We start from the raw sequence: 25,724 nt of genomic DNA on the forward strand, positions 1-25,724 counted from the left end.
AGATGTTTAAAACTACTTGGCCTTTAACTGTCCCACTGGAAGCAGTTTACACCATGCTACTTGAAGCTTAAGGCCAACAAGCTTGCCTTTTTTATTGCCAAAACACCTCAAACTCAACAACTCTATCAGACTTTAAAGGACAAAGCACTTCAACAAAATGGCAGCATCTTTTCCTATGCATCAAACCCATGGACAAGGAACATCGCCAGCATTCATTTTAATGTTCACACAAGTAGTACCATCTTGAACTTGTTAATTTTAAAGATCCTCACACTGCTCTTAAATGGACAAATTTCTTGGAAGTAAAAAATAAAACTGCAATCCCCCACTTTAAAAACACTTTAGTGCACCTGAACACATCCAGACACAATGCTTATATTTTAATATGAACATCTTCTTGCTACAAAGATGCTTTGCAGTAAGAGAGGAGCTCTCCTCCCCTGCATAGCAATAGCTAAGCAATCATAAAACATAAGAGAATCCCTTTTAACTCCCACTTTGCACCCATCCATTAGTACAGTCATGAATACCTACTCTAACAGGACTGCCTTCAGAGCTTTTTAGAGAGCTTAACTATCACCTCTGGCACCAATTATGTCAGCAGAAGCTGGTGCTTTCTGAAACCTGCTGGAGAGCAAGACAGCACACTTACCACTGTCATGTGAATTCAGGAGGTGAAATCAAAGCCATTACTATCCCAGGAAGCAGCAGAATCCATATATAGTATCTATGACATCAGTTATATGTTTTTGTTTCAAGTCAGATTTAGAATCAGAGGAAGTGAAAAAACATTTCTCAACAAGGATTTCCCTCTCCCAAACAGGGTACCTTCAGCTACAGATTTCTTGATGCTCAGTCTCCTCATCTCTCGACCACACTGCTGCTGAAGGACTTTAAAGTGTATTAACTTTTGTTCATTATCAATATCACCAACATGACATATATGCGTTCAAACCAAACTAGGTTTTAGCAGTAGGGTAAGGAACTGTCTCTCAAACAGTCTGCAATTCAAGACATTCAATACGGTTCCAAATTAGCATGCTATGCTTTGAAGTTTGGACAAGTTGTCCACTCCACTCCCCAATTACCACCACAAGTGGCAAGAGATTTCCTACAAATTCCTGTTACAGAAAGCATGCAAGTTCTGTTCTAAAGGTTACTGTTCAGTATTCACTATGTGAAAAGAGAAGCTCGAAAAAGGATCACTTTTCTTCAAGGGACTTTTTGACATTCCCAACATTTGAAGTGCTCAGGTCAAAGCTTGCTTACTGTCAGCATCAGCATACAACTCATCTGGGTATGAAAAAAAATAAATATCAGAATGCTTGACAAGTTATCCCATGTCTTAAAATAAGACAGACAACATTTACACTAATATACAGCATTGTCAGGAATCCTTAACCTTCCTAACAGGATACTTGAGAGCTACACAAGTAGATGACCTGCATCTACCATAGAAAGCAGAGTGAACAATAAAAATGCCTGCCTTTGACTGTATCACCAGTCTTCAACTTCATGTGCTACAAAGTAAGGAGCATCATATTGATTTTGCTAATCCTTTCCAAATATTGTACACTTCAAACAAACCTGTGATGTAAGTTGATTAGACAACACTGACAACCTAGCCAATGAGTCCAAGAGAGAAAGAGGAACAACATCTCATCTGTTCGTGGCTTCTGCTCTGGTATCCCAGGAAACCAGCTGCAGCTGCTTGGTTCAAGTTGTGTACTATGGCAAAAATATCTGCAATCCAGCTCTAATAACCAGCATTTCTACAACTGCTAACTAGTGTTTATAAAGCAGACCAGCAGCTCCTCTATAGAATCTGGAGCATGAACTGCACATGCAGAAGCATGGTATGTCTAGGGAGTCCGGGCACTCCCATCTCAGAAATGTTTTGGATAGGTCAGACACTTACTACATGAGATTTGCAGAGATATCAGTATAAAACCTAGCTCACTTGCTCAGAGTAGCATAACGAAGTAAGGGAGAATGTGATGCCAGCATATCACAAGCTAAATGGTCACTTGGTTACCTTCCTTGAACCACCCCCTGCCACCCCTTGGTTATCTAACTCAAGAAAACTTCTTAACTTCATTAACACATTTAGCCCTTCCCCAATATGTAAGCAAAAAGCATCAGCTGGAAGGTTTTCTACCTGGTAGTATTTAGTTTGTAATTTCAATGTCCTAACAGCCCTGGTCTCCTCCAACTCAACTATTAGGTCATTAGTTTCTAGAATAGTCTAAATAGCCTAGAATAGTCTAAAATCCAAAATTATTTCAGGTACTATGTGTGCCATTTTAGTCTGCCACTTCGTAGACTTGAAGTTTTTATCTGTCTGTACAGGAAAGATGCAGAGAAGACACCAAACCGACTACCCACACTCCAGAAGTTCGATTCTTTCAGAAAGCCATATTTAGCCCAATATTATTTTTCAATGTGCTACACAGTTCAAGTGGTACTTCCAAACTGTTACAATGCAAAATAAAAAAGGCTGTGAGGGAAATTAAGATTTACAAGGTTAACTGAGAAATTCAGTGAATTACCTTCCTGCTAACATGAAAGATCAGGAGTACTAAGCTGCACTGTGGTATTCTCAATCAAAATGCTCTGCAGAGACCCCAGGTGAGTCTCTGGTCTCCATCTCTGGGGGACACACTGCCACTACACATTACTTCCAGCATCTTATCTGCATGTGTTGCTAATTGTTCACAGAAATGCCTACATTCATTCACAAGGGATGACCAAACCATATTTAAAGCCTTTCTTTTGTTGCTCTGTTCCTCCCCATCAAAATACACAATGCAAGTTCAGCTGCCTTAAGTTTTTTATTAAAACCTACCAGGCAGTATCAGGGACAAAACAGTGGACCGAGCAGACATAAGCAATTGTGATTTAGTGCATAAATCAGTATTGGGAAGGACAACAAATTAAAATATGACAGTTTGATTCAAATATCAACTGTTTGGAAGTAACTTCATATTAGTGCCAAAACCAGACTTGGACATTCTTTCAAGCTGATTTTCCATGCAGTCAGCTTCACTGTGCTGTAGCATGAAGAGCCTGTCAACAGCAAGGAGGCATTTTAAAGTAACAGAAAATGTTACAGTGAACTCATTAAAGCACTGAGGAAGCTCAAGGGGTACTAGATGGTGAGCACAGGTGGAAACTAGTTTTAAAAGATTAAAGATGTGGCTTGGACTTCTCAGTTGAGGAGAGAGATTTCAATTCCAAGAAGGTATTGCAAAAAGAAAGCAGCATCCTTGTAAGCTTTGTTACAGTTGTCCAGCAGAAATGATGGTAGAAAGTCTCCACACCGCTATCTGATAAACTTCTATTGAACTAAGTTCAAAATCTCTAGAAACCTGAACTTGTGTCTGTATTTCTCCCATTAATGAAAACACCCTCCTTCCCCAGCTATCTTTGAAGAACATCATGTATCTTCTCAGTATCAAGCTTGCTCACTACCAACATGCCTTCTCTCCACCGCTACAGACGTTTGAAGTAGCAGCTATAAGGATGCTCATGTGTACAGTTCTGCTTGTGCACAAACGGCTGCAGTGTACCAGCTGCTAAGGGAAATGGCAAAGCACTGGAAGCTCAATGCCAAAACAGTCCCAGAGCTTGTTTAGATTTATAGCCTTTAAAAAAAGTGAGGACTAGCAAGTACTCTAAGAGCAGCTAACCAGTCAAATGCTGAGCAGGACACCTCAGGGTCCCAACTGAGCACCAAAGTGAACGTGTTGTCACATTAGGACACAAGCAGCAATCAGAATTACCATGTCAAACGGATTATTAAGAACCAGATGAATAATGACAGCGTGGGCAGTATTGCCCCTGGCATTTGAACCCCCCAAAACTAAAAGTGCATAAACTGTTGTTTCCTACTTCTTACACTCAACTACAGGTCTGATAAATCCTTAGTATTATAGCTTAAGAAATACCTTAGCATCCAAACACTATAAGCCCTAAGCAAGAAGTAAAGAACAAACCAGCACAAGTCACAGCAGAGGTTCCTCCTCGCACCCCTCCTGGCACCACCATTTGCATAGCCAGGTAATAAACTAGCCAGGAAGTCCCTCATTTTTAACTCAAATGGTTCATTTTGGAAGAAGTGACCACTTAGACCTTTATTTCTGGAGTTAAGTGTCAACAGTTTAGGCAGGACACACTTAGACCAAGCAGCCACTTGGTTCTTTCAATAAGTGTGGGATTGCATACACAGGAAAAAATCCCCATCAGGAGCCTTTGGCTACTACTGAAATCCTGCAAAACTGCCTGTTACCTTTTCTAGTAGAAAAAACTCATTACAGGACAATTTTGTGTACTGTCAATTGTGGTTCTAAGTGTTAATAATCTAATGATAATCTGAAAACTGCATACATGCATGCATCCATACAATCTATCAGTACCTTTCTACTCTGGGAAGAAAAAACATAGCCAGAGTTTTCCTTCCTTTTCCATCCTAATACCCAAGCAATATATTAGCAGCTGTAGTGCAGGGGGATGGCAGCAGGGAAAAATAATCTAAGCAAGTTAAGTTAGTGACCTACTTGCTTGTTTAGTGATAAAGACAGCCAAGCCAGCAATTTTTGGCCAGACTTAGTGATCACCTGATTTACAATGTAGATTTTAAAATTATGGCTTCAGCAGCACAAGTACGTCTACGGAGCATGTCATTAACATCCCGTGTTTAACTTTTTGGGAGAGTGGAAGAAGCAAGCACTCCCCAGAAGCCAGCTCTTACACAGCTTAGTTACAGCAGAAAAAAAAATCACCCGTCACCACCCTTTCGAGCATGTTGGGCTTTCAAGAGAGCTCTAATTTACTTGTATTTGCATACCACAAGCCGTACACTAACCATCATTTTTGCAGCTCATTAGTAGCCACAAACCCCTTATTGCATTTGTGGGCTGGGTTAACTTCACAGGTTTGAGAGCACCTAGCAAGTCACAGCCTCATCGTACTGGACATTACACAAGCAGTAACACATATCTTGCCCTTAAAATACACCAACAGCACTGACTGCCTCCTGCAAAAGGAGACAAGTTTCAAAGCATGCTCCTTTACTGTTGTTATACAGAGATTAGCGTCATTTGAGTACCAGACTGTTTGCTGCACAAGTTACCCTGCAATATTTTCAGTTAGCCTCTTCCCAACAGGGCATCATTCAAAGTATCAATGTATGAAAGCAGAAAAAGAAGAATCAGATGCTGAAACTAACACTGAACCACTAGCTACAAAGTCAGTTCCAGGCGCTTTTAAAAAAAACCCCACACCAAAAACAACCAATCAAAAACCTTTGAGTCAATTTGGGCTTTGTAAGAAAAAGTGCTTTCTCCTGCTGGCAAGATGGCTCTCCTGCTAGAAGCAAATATACTGGCAGCTTTGCTGCAGATCCAGTATATTTTATGGCTTCAAAGTGTTTCAAAACAAATATCTGGAAGACATCTACATAATTAACTATTGTTTAGTGTTGCTCAGTGAAGTCATGTCATCTTTTTAAGATAAAAAGCCTGCAGAGATACAAAGGTTGAACACAGTGGCTGTTTATAGCCCATATTAACAGCAAGTGGGACAGCATTTTAGGCTCAACAGCCCTGATCTTCCTCCGAGGGAAAATAGAGGAGCTGGATGCTGGGGAAGCGACCTCAAGAGTACCCAAGCAATGATATACACAGCACAAGCTCCTTCGTGTTTGCTGCAATGCTGCCCAGCCTTTCAGGGTACTATGTCTGTGGACACCGGATTTCGTATTTCACATAGGGCCATTTTACTGGCTGCAGCCATCAGGATTAAAATGCTGTCATTCTGTCAGCAGGGAAAAAAAAAATTTTCTCAGCAAATCCAAAGCAGGGTAACCCATACTGTGCACTAAGCAGTATGTGCTGCAGAGCTCACATCCATTGTACAATCACTTCTACACTGGACACTGCAGCCTATATTGTAGCGGTTTTTTATGCTTCTGCTCTAATCTCCAAAATAAACATACAAGGCAGCATACCTAATTATATCTAAGGTAACACATAGCTCATTTGCTTTTTTACTGTGAACAGTTAGCTTTAAACACAGCTAGTGCAACATCAGATGAATGATCATGGAAGTCTGCATCACTAGTTCATCATCCTTACAGTTCAGTAGTTTAACACAAAAAGCCACAACAGCAAGATTTTTAATTTGCAAATTAAACACTGACTGATCTGACATTCTTGTACGTGTTATCATAGGACATTAAAGTTGCTTCCAATGTGAAATGATGCCTTTAAAATCACAGCTTCATCCAAGAGACAACTGACTACAGCAAACTAGTGAGAAAATTTCACTGGAAAAACCTAAGAATATGCAAAAAAAGTCAGCCAAAATGTTTATAAGGATGGATTTTGAAGTCGTCATCCTTTTACATTGGAAGATTTTCTCCCGTATTTCCCCCATAAATACATAGCACAGAACAGGAACTGGTTGAGGCTACCTCCTTACCCCGTATGTAACAGAACTGTCCTCCAAAAAGTTAAGAACAGAAGTTTAGACAGGAAAAAAAGGATCCTGCGCTCTCCAGAAGAGATTAATAGCTACTTATAAGTAGCTTATCCTTTGATTTTCTGGACACCGCTAGAACAGGAGTGACACAATAAGCATTGCATGGGTGAGCATGACAGGTCTGCTGCTTGTAAAGTGCATCCCAGGAGCCAGTGCTGACTAGGGACCCACCCTGGGAAACTCCAGGTCTAAACCCAGGATTCTCCATATGTTCCTTCTCAGTAGTGCTTGGTGACCTGCCCAACAGAAATGACAAGGAAGGAAATGCCTTGAGACGTCCTAAACACTGAACTCTGGGAATTTAATACCGAACTCAAGGTTACACACAGGTATGTGTATGGCTGACTCAGAGCCTGAAATCCTGTACATGACCACTCTTACCACGCATTTCATTCAGATGATTGTCCTATTTTCCTCAAAAAAAGCTAAATTGGGACACCTTATTCAGTCAGCTGGCACTGGGGCATTTGGCCCAAAGGCACTTTAACTTGCATCCTCCACCTTCTGGGCGGATGCCCTACCCTGAAGGGCATTAAGCACAGCTCTCTTCAGCTTCCCCCTTGGCATCAGGCCACTGCCCAGACAGGAATGCAAAAGCCCAAGCCAGAAAACAAAAGGAGCCTGACTGCTCAGAGCTTGGAAAAAGCTGTCAGGATTATAAATATTTCACACTGGAAAGTGAGCTGATAAACAGGAGCAATCCCTCCTTTGAGCTGAGCACCTTAGGCTACAGAGGCACATTCCCCCACTGCTGGCTAGGTTTTGGCCTTACCCCACTATGCAGCCAAGAGCCCAGGAGGCAAAAGTTTCAACAAGGGGAAGGAAGTATAAATTCTCAGCCTGATGACTACATTACCCCCAAAAACCCAGAAGATATAGGCTTAGTCCCTTCAAGATGAAGAGGGAACTGAACACATCTCCAGGCAATAAGCCAAGGCTGACCAGTACTTTTGGCTGAGCCACATATTAAATTTCCTGCACAAGCCAAAGCCCTCAGGAGGGCACAGTTGTCCCCAGACAAGAGATGGCAGAACCCCTCCAAGTCCCACTACAGAGCTGGGCACTTAAAATAAGTGGGGTGGCCCTTAACATCACTCTTCTGTACTGAAGTTGTTGACACTTCAGGCACCTCTGCACAATTTTAGTTCTTTACCCTACTTCCCACAGATTGCTCTAAAACTGTGATAGAGTTACAAGGCAAGATCATATGGGATAAAAATATTGCAACAAAAGCATAGCAGGTATTACTTAAGAAGCCTGTATTATTCCTTAACTTTAAGTAGAACTTTGACCTTAAATAACAAAACCTGCCTAGAACAAATGCATCTGAGAAAGGAAGAACAAGGAATCAAAATCACAAAGTGAAGGCCTCTCCAGTATCCTAGCAAAGCTAAACAACCTCCAGATCAGACATCCAAAATGTCTGAACACCAACTACCATTCCTCCTGCTTTATCATAGCTATGTGTAAGAAGAGCATGGTTAAACTGAAAGTAGTAGAATGGGATCCAGCAACACAACTCACAAATTTGCATAAAAAGGGACACAGATGCTTTGTTTTCTCTGTGAATGTGAAGCTTCCTACCAAATACTCCATACTTTGGGAAGGAGGCTATCAAGCACTCCTAAGAGCCTGCCATGACAAGAGGGAACACAACACAAGAGCTTTGAAGACAAGCTTAAGAAAAGATCCAAGCTCAGGGCTGGCAATCAGGCTAATGCGAGTATCCATCTGAAGGAGTTCCCATTCACTGTTCAGCAGTGGAAGTATTATCAACACAAAAGTGTAACAGGTCAGCACAAATAAAATTTCAAAGGTTTGATCAAGAGTTAAGCAATACACAAACCACCTGTATTTTTCTAATTATTGCTAAGCAACATGAAGGCCAACAGTTTACCAGAATTCAAAAGGGATTAGACATTATATGGGTAATAAGAACATCCACAATTACATTAGCTAGGATAAAACCGTTTATGAAAGGATTAAAGGAATACCAAGCCTTGTGGCATGAGTCAGCCACTATATCATAGATAAATTCTTCTTTGATTGTTTTGCTTAGTGTAGAGCAATAGAAACCATGCTCATTGTTCTAGCAACTGTTAGCTAAATCGCACCAAGGATCAGCCTACAAAAACCAAAATCAAACTAGATTTCACTTGCTTAGGTTCAGGCTTCTCTAGTGAGCTTGTTCAACTCTATTACATTTATCTTGGAATAAAAGCAACTCAGGCCAAACTTTAGCTGATTTGCCTTTAAAAATGCTTGCAACACATAGAATTGAGACATTTAAGTCACAGAAGTTGATGTGACTCACCCTCAAAGCCAGATCACAATGAAACATCCAGACCATCACAATGAAACACCTAAGTAAGCAATTCTCAGCTGATTTCAGTAACCTTCAGATACCTGAAGCTAGAGAAAAAAGCAATGGCCTAATAGGCTTGCCTTGTCCTGTCCTAAAACAGATCAACCAGAGAATCGAGATCCTTGTCCATTCAGAAGAAGGTTTGTCACCAGCGGTAGCACTACTCACGCATTTCAGAAGAGTTTAACCACTTTGACCTCATACCTTGGACTCTAAGCTTTTGGCCCAGTGCAAGTCTGATAGAATAATTAAAGATGTGCAGAAACCAATATTTTTAGCAGCCTGCCTTCCTTGCATCTACAAAGAGCAGCTTAATTTGCCATTAGCCCCATGAAATGGCAGAGGGATTCAGACAAAGGAGCTATAATTACCAAGTCATCTCCAGCTGAAGTGCCAGCTACCATATGCTCTCTTCAGAAAATCCAGACTACTCATGTGCCTAGTTTATAAAGCTCCCTATATCAAGCTTCATTTTGACAAGAAGGTGGTTTTGATTGTACCAGGCCTTTTTGAAACTTTTAGCTGTTAAAATAGCGAAAGTAGACAGATAAAAAAGAATCAGATCCAAACAGCAGAGCAGCCCACTGTAGGTACAGAATTCAAAGAGTTTCCATAAGGTGATCCAGGTTTCATCCCATACTCCCTCACTTTTTTAATTAAATATTCTTTGCCCATGATAGGAAATATTTGGAAAATGTACTACTACTTCCAGAGGTGATCTGTGAACTTTAATCTGTTGATCAGTGTCAGATGAAGTTTCAGAAGCCTCAAGAAGTCTGAAGTCCTGTATCTGACATGAGCACTTTCAGCGCAAGACCACCTTGAAGGGTCAGAGGGAGATGTGAGAGCGGTTAAAAGCTTATTAGCCAGAAAGGAGAAAAAAAATCTAAATAGGTATTTTTGCCATTGCTCCTTCAGCAAAAGCTACTCACCAATAAAAAACCTACCATCAGTATCTGCATTACACCAGGGACTGCAATTTTTTACTTTAACATTTCAGTACTGCAGAATCTGATGTCACTCGTCAAGGAAAACTTCCCTCTACTTTGGCAAGACTTCAGAAGTCCAACCAACTATTAATTGTAACACTGGCTTACATTGCTAGTAGAGAAAGTTAGAAGAGATTTTACTATGCTAAAAAATGTGGCTAAGCAGAAATAGCCGGTCAAATGATTGAAGTTTTGAATGAAATAACCAGAGCGCCAAATTGGATCTGCATCACAGAAACATCAAAACTGCCTAGTATCCTGACCACTACCAGCAGAGCTAGGTAGCTTTTAAACATGCAGGTAAAAAATATATATAGTGACTGTTCCTATATCTGTAGGGTAGGATTTTTCCTAGGAAAAAATGTGATAGGAAATTGATCCTACCAGCAGTTTTCACCACTTACTGCCCTTCGCAGCAAGAAGTAGCTTATGAGTTTTCCACTTCCATTTGAATGAAGCTTTTGACTACGACTTTGCACAAGTTACTACACAAAGAGAAGCTCAGAAACCAGCTATTAGATGAGAGGTAGAAAGCATATACTTGGTCTTCCATAACTTCTCCGAGCACCTGGTGTTCTGCTTAAGATTCAGTGCCTGTAGAAATACCTGTCATAGTTGGCAGTTACAAATACGCTTGTGGCAGCAGGAAACAATTGGCTCAAACTCCACTCGTTTTATTCAGTCAGGCTTTCTCTGGGGCTTGCTTTTCGTGCCAACATGAAAGAGAATTAAGTGCTCCATAAGGAAAGTAAAAGATTAAAACTTACCAGTTTTACCTACAGAACCACAAAACAGCATGTGCAATCATGATTAGCAAAACACACATGGTAAGATGTCTCAATTTCTCACCATGATAAGCACTACAAGGACCTAAAACAATCCCTGACAGTTGCAGCTTCTGCAATTTAGCTCTGACACGGAATACAATTCTCGTATTTATATCTGCTTGCATACAGGGTTTATTTTGCACTGGGTTTTGCTGCAATATTTGTATGACTACATCAAACAGTGTGGCTGCAAAATGAAGCACTCCAGTAGTACCTGGATTTACACCACATTCATCAGCCACTTTTTTGGGAACGAATATTCCCTGAGAGGTCAGCATTTCTTCCCAAGGATCTTGCTTCGTGCAGCAAGAGGGCAGCCAGACACACTGTCATTACAACAGAAGAACCATCAGGGTTGCATCGCTGAAGGATCCCACCACTGAAAACAGCAGCTTCCTATTGTAGTCAAATCAATTCCTTGTATAAACCTCAAGCTGCTCATTGCTCCTGGTTCTTCTGTCAACCCATTGCCATTTCTCAATCTTAACATTTGCTAGCTATTTTCCTAGAGATATTTAAGTGACTGCAGTTGCCAAGACAACTGCTTCATCAACACCAGCACCTCAGCTCATCTATCTTGGGCTTCCCTTCCGTTCACCATGACTTCTAGGAAATCAGCTGCCAGAAACAGTCATTTTGAAATCTGGCCTTTTTTTTTTTTTTAACTTTTAGTAGCCTTTGAGATCTTCTGTCCTATGAATCTCAAGTTCCTTTCATAGGAACAGATTTGTTTTAATTATACCCTCAGAAGTGAGGTCTCCTGTAAAGCTGGAAGAAGTATGATAGCTTAAATTCCAAGGCACTGGAGGTAGTGAAGGGGAAGATGCAATCACAGAGGTATACATCCAAACCAGGTTTATGTACACCTATGCTGTGCTTTCAGTAACTCAGTGAAGTTTCATTCTATTTTGTTTTCATTTACCAAGAGAAGCAGAGAGTGACTCAGTATTTCTTACACTACTTATCAAACTCAGCTATTTAAAAAATATCACAGAACTTCCACAAAGAAATTACTAAGTGGATAACCTCCATAGCTATATGTATGTTTTAACTAAGTGAGGCTTAAGCTGTCAGATTCTCCTGCCACAGCAGCCATGAAACCTTGGTGGCCAATTCAGCTGAGCTCTGCAAGCAGCTAAGTCCTCAGAAAATGTAATACAGTTTCTAGGAGTTTCACTAACAGTAAAAGTAGCGATATAAGACCCTGCATAGCACTCCCCTTCCCCCAATCCATCCGTGTTAGATCCAAAAAAGAAGGCATCACAACTTCAATCACAACAAGAGCTTTGATCAGAATGTACATCTTATAAAACATGGGAGAGGCCAACAGAAACAGTTAAGCCAAGTTTGGTTAAGTTCCACCACCAAAGCTACCAGCGTCTTTGTACCGTCAGCAGTTGAAGCCATATGAGAGCAGCTTCCCAAGTTTATGTCTTCATGGCCCTCACTGCTGTGACTTACAGATTTATAGCTGCAACTGTACTAGCTTTGCATCCATTAGCACGGATACTGGTAGCGGTCTAACCATGGCAACGTGGGATTAAGCATGGGCTGCAAAAACAACTCATAAGCTGGGTCAATTCACAACTGGTGTTAAATATCATGCTGCTGCTACCAGGCCACTACTGTGCTTGAGACAGGTCAAATGTGCTATTGCTGCAATGCAGACATACTTAAACACTATAAAATGATCTCAACGGTTTAGTCCTGCAAACCTTGGTGGTTTGCCATGGTTGACACAGTGTCACTGGAGAAAGCCCCAAGAATTCCTTTCACTGTACCTATCAATATAAGGTTAACAAAACTAGAGCACAAAAAAGACTTTATATTCTGCCTGAAACTCAAAACTCTACATGGCAATCATATTAAGCTGGGACCAAACCTTATTTTGGCGAATAAGCATTATACAACAGCATTTATCAATGCATTTATAATTAAAGCAAAGAAGCCTCTGGCAGTTAGAAACATCAGCTTTCCTTATAAAAGGAAAGGTACCTGCAGGTCAGTTGTGCTGTAGTTTTCTATTTAAAGTGCTTGCTAAGTGTAGAATTTGGCTTTCTGCCCATCTGCTTTAAGCTCAGTGTTGTGGCATAGCCTGGGTAATTGCACTTCGGGTGACAAGCACAACAGAACTCAGACGCATGTCAGTAATATACTTTAAACCTCGTCTTAACTTACTAGAACCAAATCTTGGCCTGTGAATGTGCTGGCTCCATGAAGCACCACGCCAGGCTGTTTCCCTGGCCATGCTACAGAGCTGTGAGCCATTTCACACTTCCACACTTGACATCAAATCCTGCACGCTGGTTTCACTATGCCGAGAGGCTTTATTTTGAACCTAATCTTCAAAGCACAGGAGAGAAGACCTGGGGTGGCTGTAGTAGAAGGGCACAAGGAGCCAGAGCAATTAAGACAGTACAAGAAAGAAATCCCAGAGGTGGGAGGTAAAAAAGCTGGGTAGCTCTGAAATCAGCGCAGATCCCTCTGACATTTCAAATAAGGCAGCCAAGGCATAGTTTTGCCTCCTCCAATGAGGAGTTTACCCAGATTCTCCCCAATACGCTCTTTCTGAGAATTATTTGTGAAGCCTGCATAGCATACATCTCCCCCAGCAAGCCTACATACCCAGGCTTTGACTTGATGGCTTTCTCTTCAACACCAGGAATGTCCCTCTCCTCCCCCAGGTTAAGTTACACAACCCCAGCTTTATTTTTTGCTCTTAGAGAATTGCTGCAGCTGCCTCATGGACAAAGTCTGCGCAGAGGAGTGTGACTTGTCAGTACATCAGGATCTGTGCTGGGGCACTTCAGGAAACTGCTCAGATTTTTATTTTTAAAAACCAGGAATAAGCAGAAGTTCTTATTCCAAAAATCTCTTTCCTTTTGTGCTTAAGCAGCCTGAAAGCTATCCACTTGACTATTTCTTCAGCTATTCCAAATTTAAATACTGTACTTGTAAATATACAAGTTGAATTTGTTTTGGAAGAAAGCTTTCCCACGTGCTATTCATAAAAAGCAGAACGCTTTCTACCTACAGATTTAGTCAACTATGCTATTATAAGATATACCCACTTTACATGAAAACGTTAATTTATCCAGAATCATGATTACAAACCCATTACAGACAGAAGACTTCTAGTCCCTATCCTATTCACTAAATTATACTGCCTCTTACTGTTGTCAAAGAACATTTTGGCCCTACCTTACATTCAAAGCTGTACAAAGCCCCCACACTTCTACATGACTCTTCGAATCCGAGCCCTATGTCCTGCACATGAGCACCTCTTAGTCACCAACAGATCTAGAACAATGGATTGCATTGGCTCTCTTCCTGTTTGTGTAGCATCCACAGACTATTCTCGACAAGTACGACGCTTCACCCACACAAAGGGCCTAACAGATGATAATTCTGGACTGTGCATCCCTTTCACCAGTCTAACATCAGATCATAGCAATTCATGTTCACGGTAAATGTGACACAGCAATATTTAATAGCTTTACCAAACAAAGCTCAACTAAACATGTACTGAAGAAAGCTTGTTGGCTGCTACCTAGCAGAATACAATCCTTGGTTGGCTGTAAAAGCATCTAGTAACAGACACAAACCTTTCTTGGAAGAAGCTCATTTCCCATAACCCTCTTATTTCAAGTTGACATCATCTAGTTATTAATCTGCAAATTAAGATCCAAATTCAACATGCCAACCAAGTGTTAATAGTAGGCTTTAGGCTTAGCCTAAATTTTGTCACTCAGGTTTTCTGCATTACTACCATTGCACAAGTTATTTATCACATAAAAGTGGTTTAACAAAACTGAAGTCCCTTCTGAGAAGAGGGAATCTCCTTCCCAGTGCCATCATTATGTTCATCTGCCATAAAACACCTCCTTCATAGTAATTTTTTTTTAACAGAAAGATTTAGAATAGAGTTTAGATGACAACAATGCAAACCCCACTATTTATACAGAGTTTATTCCAGGAAACATACTGTATTTTTTATTCTTCCTAGAATACAGAAGTCACTACTCTATACTTAACAAGAGAAGGGAAGAAAAACCCCAAAACTTACTTAGACCCCCAGCTATGAGCTAATGCATGCTGCACAAAACAGCTAGGAGATCCCAAATAAACTGGTGCATGCAAGAGTTAAAGATACAACAGAACTGATGCAGATGCCAACACCTGAAGAGTTTCTTTTTGTCCACTAACCTCCAACCATAGCTTTGCTAGATTTGCTGAAGTATAATTCACAGGCTTGACCTAGCATCACCAGCAAGCTTACTTTCCTTTTAATAGCAGAAACTAGCCATCTTAGAAGTATTGGTTAGAAGTAGGCAGGTCAAAAATACTTCACTGTTCTCCTGGAAATAGGTGAAAGTCATCCACATGCTCAGCAAAGCTGAGAGCTGGAGAGGGGAAGACGAAACAGAACAAGGCTGAGACACCAGGAGCTCTAATCAGGTCACACGTGGTGACCTTATGTCAGCCCTCAGTCATGCTCCAAAGTACAGTCAATCCAGTATAGGAAACAAGATGAAGGAAGAGGGAGACACCTGAGATGGGCTTGGATTCCCAGAGACCCCAAGACAGATGAAGAGGCCTGGCAGCATCATGATGACAGGTCTTTTGTGGCCAAGCATACTAGAGCCTTCCTCCATGCCTCTGCCATTGCACAGAGGTGACCCCACAGTATGTGGCATTACCTACTTGGACAGCAGGCAATATCTCAAGTATGGTGCGTGTCCTGAAGATTGCTGAAGATATGCCCATGTGACTTTTCATTGCACCCCCATGAGGCCTGGGAACAGGCAATGCCATGCTTTGGGATGGTCACTCACTACCCTTACCTCCACCCGACCTGATCCACCACTTTGCAACACACCTACAACTCCCATCAGGAAGCTCCCTTGCTAAGGTAGGCAGCACATACCTACAGCAGCCAGCCTAGCTGTGGTCTCTGTGGACATTACTATTAAGCAGCAAGGCTTTTCACAGCTTTTGTTATCTGCCAGCATGTTACTTAACTGTCCCTTGCAGGCAAAATATGGTCCCTCGTTGAAGAGCCCAAGCAATAAGCCTATCAGTCACACCAGAGACGTGAACCAAAGTGAACAACTAAATACTTTGTAGGTATGGGATAAGCTTGCAAATTGGATGAAAACTAACAATGCTTTGTCCAAGCTGAACATTAAGTGGGCTGCTTTGAATCAGTGAAATCAGAGTATCACCTCTAACAGCACTAGAAGCCAGACTTATTCCATACCATCCAGAAGAAAGCGGCCAAGACCAGCAGTCTTCTTACCCCATCCTTCCTTAGTAGCAGACAATACCACTATGATCTCTTTCCAGGTGCAGAATAGCCATGGATGATATGGGTTCAAGACCATGAACTTGGCTATTATTGCCATTTAAAACAGATCTCCAGAGCGACATGCCACAATGACCCGGCCAAGGCTGGTCTTTAGCTCCTGATGAGTCTGCCCATAAACCTCTGAGGGTCAAAAACTTCAGTGTTCACAAATTTTCAAAAACAATCCAGCCAATTCCAAAATGTAAAAGCCTAAATGTTCACAGCCTCAGTGAAGTCTATCCCACCTATCCAGCTTCCCCCAGTAGTGCCGCTATCGCTGTATTTCAGGCCAAAGGCAGCCAAGCTTCCTCCACACAAATGAAAGACTGCTACCAGCAGGGAAAAAAAAACAGTTAAATTTCACAGAAAGCATATTAGTCAAATTTTAAAGCACATAAGCTTTCAGGTTTCTGGCAGACACTGAGAAATGGAAATCATTCCATATGTTGGTCTCAAAACTTGCATTTTTATATGCTCCAATGGAGATCATACAGCAATATAAAATGCCTAGTTTCATTTAGAAGTTCTTTCAAAAAAAAGAAAGAACAACAGGTCCTCTATAGAGAATTGTTTAAACATGACTGTGGTTGTCTCAAGATACAACCACCTGACACTTACAGAATTACACAAGAGAAGAAACGTTACCATCATGCACTGAATTTGAACACTAAGTTTTCAACCAGAGTTGAGCCTCAATGCCTTTTTTGCTTAGCATTTTGAGTAACATGGCCACACCAAAAAAGATGAGGTTAGGCAGAGATCCCAGTGAAGTGGCAGTACCATTAAGAACAGACAAGGCCTTTTCTTTCCACCTTAACCAAAAGTGCCACACCCCTTCATCTGAAACACTTGGGTATGGGCATTTTGTTACCACATGAATGGCAAACTAGAAGGGATTTCGATAATAGCTGCAAGACACTTAAAAGGTACAGAAGAGATGTTAGCCTCTCATGTTATACTGCTTAATGCACCACTGAAAGGCATTCAGCTACTAAGTGTGGGTACAGTTACTATTCTGCAAGAGAAGTAATTGGGAGCACTGAGACAAAATCCAGTTTTCTTGAATGCATTTTAAGAAGCCCATTCTTCAACACATTTGAAGAAGCCCATTCTTTCAATAAAGGTGAGTGCTTTTAGAGATAGTTGTTCCAGCCAAGATAAGCAAATGCTTGCACACCAGTGTAGTTTACATCCATGAATTAGAGGCTTATATGAGCAGCCTTTATGCAAGAACAAATGCGTCTTCACAGAATGTATTGTAAGTCAAAGCTACTCCATCACATGGCTTTTGTTTTGATAAGGCCAAAGAGGGTGCTGCAAAAGAGAATATTATTTCAGCCTTTGCCTAGGTCTGACAGCAAAAGGTTTCTAGCTGCAGAAAAGTCTAAGGATTAATTTAAAAACAAGAATTTTTGCACAACGGACAAGCATCTATCGCACAAGAACTGACCCAAGTGTACAACTGGCTAAACACTGGTCCTTACACTGTGCCAGTACTCCAGCAAAGGGTTTTACTTCTTAACCTCTCCACATATTTTGCTACCATGAACATTAAAACATGTTTTAATACTTTGACTAGGATACATAACTTGGGGAAGAGTCACATAGCTATTGCAAACATGTCCCTACTGCTACCAACTTAAGTTTGATCTCCCAAGCAAAAGCCCTTTACCTGAATTTCTAAATTACTTGTATAATTTTAAGACAACAAAACAGACCAATGGGAACAATCATGTCATGCTTTTAGTACTAAAACCTTAAGGAGTAGGACACAGCCTGCCTGCCAGGCAGCCTTCTCTGTTAATCACAAATACTATGATACTTGAAAGTGTCACCCACTTAAGACAGCCCCTTTACATTCCCTTTGTTCTCCAGGTGACAGCCTTAATTAAAAAACCAAACAGCCAGGAAGTCTTAAGGTCACATTTCTTCAAGTCAAGCAAGATTCCAAAGTACTCTACATGTACCCTAATTCAGTAGCTTTATCATTTTTCCTCCTATTCGTAGGCCACTTTGGTAAATATTTATGCATTTTAAATACTTCAGAAATGTATAGATAGGCAATTAATCAATTTGGCTCATCTTGGCTACTAGTGCTTCAGGGGAGGGTACACAATGCAAAAGTTATTACTATTAAACTGGCATGGTGAGATGAGACATTCTCAGTAAGTCGCTACCGCAAAAGCTTAGTAAGATTAACTGCAATTCCTCAAACTCATAATGCTGGCTAAAACACTAAGGTTTTAAAAATGAAGTAGCACTCTGGAAACAGCAAGCTGATTTTGTGCACGTGCATATGTGTATGTACACATCTGATCACATGCAGCCCAAACTATAAAAGGACTGGCTATATTATGAGTCACATAACCTCTAGTCCATCCACACTGCAGTCCATCTGTAACTGCTACACTTCCAATTTTAACTCAGTTACACTTAAGTTCAACATAAAATCTCCACTGTTCAGTCCACACTACTCATTACTATGAACACCTAATGATGGTCATCAACTACACAACCAAACTGCATGTCAAAGATCTGAGTTAAGGTTCTGCAAGTGTTTTTCTCTGGCATTTCCTACCCTCTAGATGCAAAATGAGCATCATGCAGTAGACCTAAAGTGCTATTAAAGAGAAGATACCCAGTGTGAATATATCACTATGTAAAATAGCAGGCAGCGTAAGCGTGACTTCAGAAACATTAAGGCAAAAACATGTTTGAGCTTTTGAGAAGTTACAGATGTGGTTCCACACTCAGAAGCTGGCATAACATCACTGCAATATTGGAGATCTTAAGGATTTACACACAAAAAATTAAGAACACCCTTCTAACACTACAGAGTCAAAAACTTCCACTAACTCCCATAATATGAACCAGATCTAAAGCTATCTACATGCTTTTAGTTACTATCTCTTGAACAGATGAGCAAGAAATTTCAAGAGGCACAGTTCTTGTTATCCAAGAAAAAATTCATGTTGTATTTTACCTTATCCAAGGATCGTTCTGTGCAAACTCATGGAAATAGAGGCATACAATGGAAAAATTACGCAAATTGACAGTGCTCAATCTTTCCAAATGGAAAGCTTTTCATTTTTATTCTAATGGCAGAGGTGGGTTGTGCTACAGCTCTCGTCTTGCCATATAACAGGACCTAATTGCACACAATCTTGTATTCTCAGGCAGTATCAGAACTGGAAATCACTATCTGTGCTTCTTAGCATACACAATAACCCTACCTGGATGAGAGGAGTCCTAGGGAAAGGACTAGGAGCTGGCTACCATCAGTATCTTGCCCGTTTCCTCCTGAGGATAGACTGCTGTCCAAAACAGACTATAGGCTGGGTGAGTTGTCTGGGGGTTCTGTGGGGCCCACAGAGGCAGCCATCCAAAAAACTATATGCAACAGCAGAGTGAGGGTCAATCAGGTATTCCACAGGCCTGAGAGTTAGAGATCGTAACTGTGCTTATGATCAGTGAACCAACATCAGAGGAAGTTTCTTGCCTCCCTGCCTGCAGACAGCTTAGTGGCTCTTTCACTTTGGAGAAAGCCTGCTCTGAACAGGAGCTCTTCAGACCTGGAGCAAACAACTCCAGGCTCTATTCACCCACAGTTCCGTATCCCTTCGCTGCATCAAACCTCTGCTTATTAGCATCAATGATACCTAAAGGCAATAAAAATAGAAAGTTAAGTACACAGAGACAAGCTCTGTAGCACCTTGCAATGCAGAGGCCTGCAGAAGGCAGCTTTTGTGCTGAGAGTACCACACATTTTTTCCTTGGCACCAAGGAATATTTTTGTGGAGTAAAATGTTCTACCAGTTACATAATTCTAAGTGCCTAAGAAACTTCTATTTGCTTAATTTTAACCTTTCTGGGAAGTAGCCTACAATACCAAACTTTTAAACATGGTACTCGTTCTCGCCATCAGTTATCTGTAAGTAAGCTCCATATCAATTTCCTGCTCTAAAAAAATTATTCCCACATATTGCAAATTGCTTTGAAATCAAAACAAATCACTTGGAAGAAGCTGAGATCCAACAATACAGAACTCTAAACAGTACACAGTTAATGAGTTACAAAAAGCAAGGAAAACAATGCCTTGACAAGTATTTAGCCCCCAAATTACCTGAGAAAACTAATCATAATGCTTGGGGTTTTTTTCCCCCCTCCAACTTTGTGTCAAGACTTGCTCCTTCAAGTAGCAAAAATACCTTATGAAATAAATTGCCTTAAGAACTATCAAATAGCAACTCTAACAATGCAGTTAATTTTTCTTATTTCCTTTCATGTTAGATGTATTCATTTTCACCTACCCTGCCTAAATCACCTCTGAAGCAGCTTTTAATATTGACTCTTGCTCTACATTAAACATGCTTCTTGACACAGCATACTTGGTCAAACCATGCTTCTGGGCAGCACTATGTGTTTAATAATGAAGTTTCTATTTGTATAATTTCTCACTTGCACTTTCCCTGAAAGGTTGGCTCCCAGCACAAGAATACCATTCAACTATGAAAGTGAGAAGAACTTCCTTTTTTAAAAACAATCAAAAGCTGTGACACTAAGGTGCAATTGCACCAAACACACAGCTTTGAGTAAGCCATCAGGAAACACCTTCTAATGGCTCTGCAAGTATCCTGAAAACACTGCTTGATCAAAGCATTGGGCAGAGGTTTATCAACCTCCAGGCTCTGAAGGCACCAGCATCAAAGTAAGACACTGGATTTCAAGGCAGACAGAGAGACCGATCAATGGTCAACTGAGATGGTGAAAGTTTCACCATGCACAACCCTCAGCCATTGAAATTATCCCAGCTAGCACCTATCATTACCAGATTACAGCTTAATAACCATTGTGGTGGTCCTCATTTAAGTATCAGCTGCCAAAATTAAAGGTGAAGAAGTTCTCCTGCCATGTAGCAAAGAATCCTCTCAGCTGAACAGAAGGTGCCTATGGCATAAAGGTGGCATTGATGAACTGCTCACACATAGTTCTGCAGATTACAGCACAACCTGGTTCTCTACTGCTCAGGCACTGCCCACAGAACCAGAAAAATGCATTCCCATCTCTTCCAGAGCAATTCAGAACCACCACATAGCCCAGTGGAGTCTGATCTAAAGACCTGTCTTATCACACCATGTCCTTCCTAGCTGACCTAAGAAAGCAGCAACTGACACTATCTATGACCTGGACATGAAGAATTTCATTCTGAGAAAAATCTTCGCTTTGTCACTCAAACTCAGTAACTGAATCAGCTGTGAGCACATCAACATCTTAGACACACAAGGTCTAACCCCCTTTCACTCTTAACAAACTCTGAACGGGCCAGAGACCAAAAATCGAGTTCACCTATTGCAGTCAAATACCTGTAGCCCAACACAACTGATTCTGCCAGAAACTTTAGTCAAGCTGGCAATTTCTTGCTGACAGCAGCTGAGGGACAGACATTTGCTCTTACCACTGGACCTCTTTGGAGGACTTAACATCACTGATCCTGAGCTACTTTTGCCTTGCCAGCAAGGAATGAGAAGTAACCAGTGCATGGAATAGCTCAACTCCTTCCTTGAAGGTGGTAATCTAGAACTTGAGCAAAGGGTTGCCAAAAACATTATATAGCTATTCAGTATGACCAGGAATAAAGTCATTAGGTAAGGCAAAGGTTGATATAACCTCCACTGCAGATGTGCACCTTCAGCTGATCGCATAGGGGGGCTTGCAGTTCAGGACTGCTCCTATCCCTCGCTGACACAAGCTGCTCTTCACACAGTGGTTGCTTCTGAAGGCTGCTGCCCTTTCCATCTAGCTGGGAGGTCCCAAACTATGAAGTACTGCAGCAGATCAGAGCATGCTATATTAGTTGACAAAATATGCTTAGATGCTGTGCTTGAATTTTTAAGAAGTCACTGACTTTATTATAAGGTATTGATAACCTACCCTTTAAACAAACATTCAGGGGGACATGTTTTATGCTTCTGTTTATCAAATGCTAGAGTTACAGGATTAGCAACTGAAACCAGAATCTGTTGAAATGTTGAACTGGCTTTTAACAGCAGTAGCTCCTGTCAAGGAGGTGCAAAGAGAGCACTTTCCTCATTTCAGTTTATTCAGCTAGTTCAACAACCCAGAGAGAAAGGTCGTATTTCTCCAAGAATAAACAAGGTGCCAAAAGCTGATGCTACCAGCTCCAAGAGCTCCATGAGCACAAATCAAGCATTTGTATTCCCAATCAACCATCACTAACACTTTCTTTATTAAGGTCACATTAAACACAGGTTTTCCTCAAAATAGTTATACTGGAGCTTAACTAGAAGACTTTGTACCTTCCCTCCAGTTCCTACCCTCATACCACACCTCAAGTGGAAGAAAATTTTAAACTTTGTGGTAATGAGAGTTTGGGAAAAGTTATATCCTGTAATTGCATATTTCTAATCCTGCTTACCTCATCTTAGGAAACCAAAAATACAAAACAAGATGAAGCTAGATATTTCATCAAGCCAAGAAATCTGAAAAATAAATCAGATGCTGATCTGAACTAGTGCTCACCTTGCATATACTACAAATATATCATAGAAGTCACCCCACCAAATAAAAGTTTAGGGTATTAATCTTATCTCCAAACGATTCAGTAAGCCAAGTCTAACACATTGTCGTGGTTTAACCCCAGCCAGCAACTAAGCATCACGCAGCTGCTCACTCCCTCCCCCCACCCAGTGGGATGAGGGACAGAATCAAAAAAAAGTAAAACTCGTGGGTTGAGACAAAGACAGTTTAATAGGACAGAAAAGAAGAAAATAGTAATAATGATAATAATAAAATGACAATGATAATACTAAAAGGATTAGAATATACATAGCAAGTGATGCACAATATAATTGCTCACCACTCACCGACCAATGCCCACTCAGTTCCCAAGCAGCGATCTGCCCCTCCCGGCCAGCTCCCCCCAGTTTATACACTGGGCATGATGTCATATGGTATGGAATAGCTCTTTGGCCAGCCTGGGTCAGCTGTCCTGGCGGTGTCCCCTCCCAGCTTCTTGTGCCCCTCCAGCCTTCTTGCTGGCTGGGCATGAGAAGCTGAAAAATCTTTGACTTAGTATAAACACTACTTAGCAACAACTAAAAACATCAGTGTGTTATCAACATTATTCTCCTACTAAATCCAAAACACAGCACTATACCAGCTGCTAGGAAGAAAATTAACTCTATCCCAGCCAAAACCAGGACACACATCTACAGGTTTGTCTGAAGGCCCAATACAAAGAAAGCCAAGAACATCACTTCTCAGAACAACAGGACTCCTTCTCCCTAGGGACAGAATGAGGGTCTAAGACCACTTTTTCAGTGGCTCAGAACTTAGGACGCATAACCAAAGATCAAACACTACCAAAACAAAAAACACCACGCACTGCTCCTCACAGAGGAAAGATGAGACAGAAACGACATGTGACAGACTTCAGCCATGCCACTTGAAGGTAATCCCTCTTCTGTGGAGTGGTGAAGGCATCACAAGACCTTAGTCTCCCACTCTCAAAACAAGTATCACAGGATTGGTCAGAAGAATTTAGAAGAAAGGCACAACAGTTCAAGGACATCAAATACCAAAAAAGATAGCACATTCATAGTACTGAGGTAAGGCAACTTTGCCTAAATCTACACTTTTTAACACACATCCCAGGATTATTTCACAGGCTGCTTCAGCTTCTTTCCAGGAACAATTACAAACATACAGTCCAGACAGCTCCGCAACCAAACAAAAAATATTCTGACCCATTGTGATTTCTTTGAAAAAAATGGATGAGTAATTTAAGTGCAGGAAGAGGTCACCAAACCATCTGGATGTAAAAATGACCCAGTTACCAATCCAAGACTAGAGTGACTTCCTGAATAAGTAATAATGGAGGTGAGTCTAAGAATATACCTATCACACCTACATGAGTAAGCTAGCCAACTCATTACAAAAGGCAAGCCTTGTGCCAAAGCCTTGCCTTCCTTCAAAACAATGAGGCCAAACTGAACGTGACTCAAATCTATTATTCCCCAAGCTACAGGGTATTTTGGTTTTGTGGAACGAAACTCTTAAACCTTGACCCAGAGAGGCCAAGAGGCACCGAAGATGCATGTTAGCCAAGCAAAGAGATCATCCAAAATTTTTTTCAGTTTGACCGAAGCCAAAGGGCATGAAATGGGAGACGCAGGAGCCACTACTAAACCAGTTAACTCCTAGCAGGAGCAAGCTGAAGGGGACAATATTTTGCCAGAGACCAAGCAGACATCAAGTGCAAAGGGGTATGCCCAATGCAATATATCTTCTCCAGGCACCAAGGTTTTTTAATTGCTTCTTTTAAGAAAAATATGCAATTGCTCCTCCTCCTCCATTTGTTTTGAAAATGTAAGTCTGCTCCTTTCAGTTCCTTTCTGGGATGGCAGTGCCAGATTTCTTGCTTACTGTATTTACAAGAGGGGAAATAACAACCACAAAAGTTTTTTTGTATTAACAGGAAAGTTGAGAGAGGAATTGAAAGCATTTATCTACCTTCACCAATTATGTATTCCTGTAGCCCTCTGAAGGCTGCCCTCTAAAGTTTGGAAGGGAAGAAAAGGAAAACAGGGGAAAAAAAATAATCGTTAAAAACAGTCCTGGGGCCCGTGAAGTTTTGAGGAAAACACAGCCTTTATCCTGAATTAGTCATCCTACACAGGATGCTCCTGCACGACCAGCGAAGCTATCAAGGGAGGGCTGGGAAGCCCCTCACTTTGAAATAAATATGCACAGACCGGAGCCAAGTGGACAACTTGGGGGTGGAAGGGAATAATCTGCACCCTGCCACGAGGTACCTGTCTTTCTTTGGGGTTAAAACAGGAAAATAACAGAACAGAGACGGCTGTGGCGCGGCCCCCTCTCCCCAGAGCGCATCCCGAGGGAGAAGGGAGGTCCCGCAGGCCCCAGCCAGCCTGCCCCTGCACACCGGCCCCGTCCCCCCGCCGACGGCAGCGGGAGGGGAAGGGCGGCTGGCGGGGCACCACCTACGGGCGCCGAGCCTCCCTGCCCTCCCTCCACCCGCAGGCCCCGACCCCCTCCCGCGGGGGGGGGCGGAGGGGCTGACAGCGGCCGCGGGCCCGCCGCCCCACCGGGGCCCCTCCGAGCCCGACAAAGAGGCCCGGCAGGCGGAGGTGTGCAGGCCCCAGCGGCGGCTCCCTGGGACCACCGCGGCGGCGGGAGGCCCGGTCCGCCGGCGGGGCGGGGGGAAGGCCCTACCTTGAAGTACCCGCCCTCGTAGAGGGTGTTGGGGGGCCCGAAGATCGCCACCTCCCAGTTGTAGAGGTCGGACTCGTCGACCAGGGTGATGCGGAAGCCCTCCACCGGCTCCTCCTGCAGCGACTTCAGCTCCAGCATCAGCGCCTTCTGCGAGCTGCTCATCTGCTGCTGGGCCATGGCGCGGCGCGGCGCGGCCCCCGCCGCCGCCGCCCCGCCGCCCCGCGCTCCCGCTGCTGCTGCCGCCCCGCTGCCGCTGCCGCCGCCGCCGCGCTGCCCCGCGGGCCCCCGCCCCTCCCCGCGCTGACGGCCGCCGCCGCCGCCACTTCCTTTTGTGACGGCGCCCGCTCGCCGCTGACCTCAGCGCGCCGCGCCGCGCCACGCCCCGCCGCACGCCGCGCCAC

The 25,724-nt window shown here is 42.3% G+C and overlaps 1 protein-coding gene across 1 annotated transcript in view; it reads right to left on the reverse strand.

The window, feature by feature from the left end:
* The window catches only part of UBE2R2 (ubiquitin conjugating enzyme E2 R2), a 51,231-nt gene extending 25,720 nt beyond the window's left edge, over positions 1-25,511 (reverse strand). The window contains exon 1 of the mRNA XM_050912938.1: positions 25,324-25,511. Within this exon, the coding sequence (XP_050768895.1) occupies positions 25,324-25,500 (177 nt within the window). The 5' untranslated portion in view covers positions 25,501-25,511. The remainder of the gene's footprint in view (positions 1-25,323) is intronic.
* Positions 25,512-25,724: the final 213 nt, after the last annotated feature.

The sequence above is a fragment of the Gymnogyps californianus genome, chromosome Z, assembly GCF_018139145.2.
Source record: "Gymnogyps californianus isolate 813 chromosome Z, ASM1813914v2, whole genome shotgun sequence".
Classification (NCBI taxonomy): Eukaryota; Metazoa; Chordata; class Aves; order Accipitriformes; family Cathartidae; genus Gymnogyps; species Gymnogyps californianus.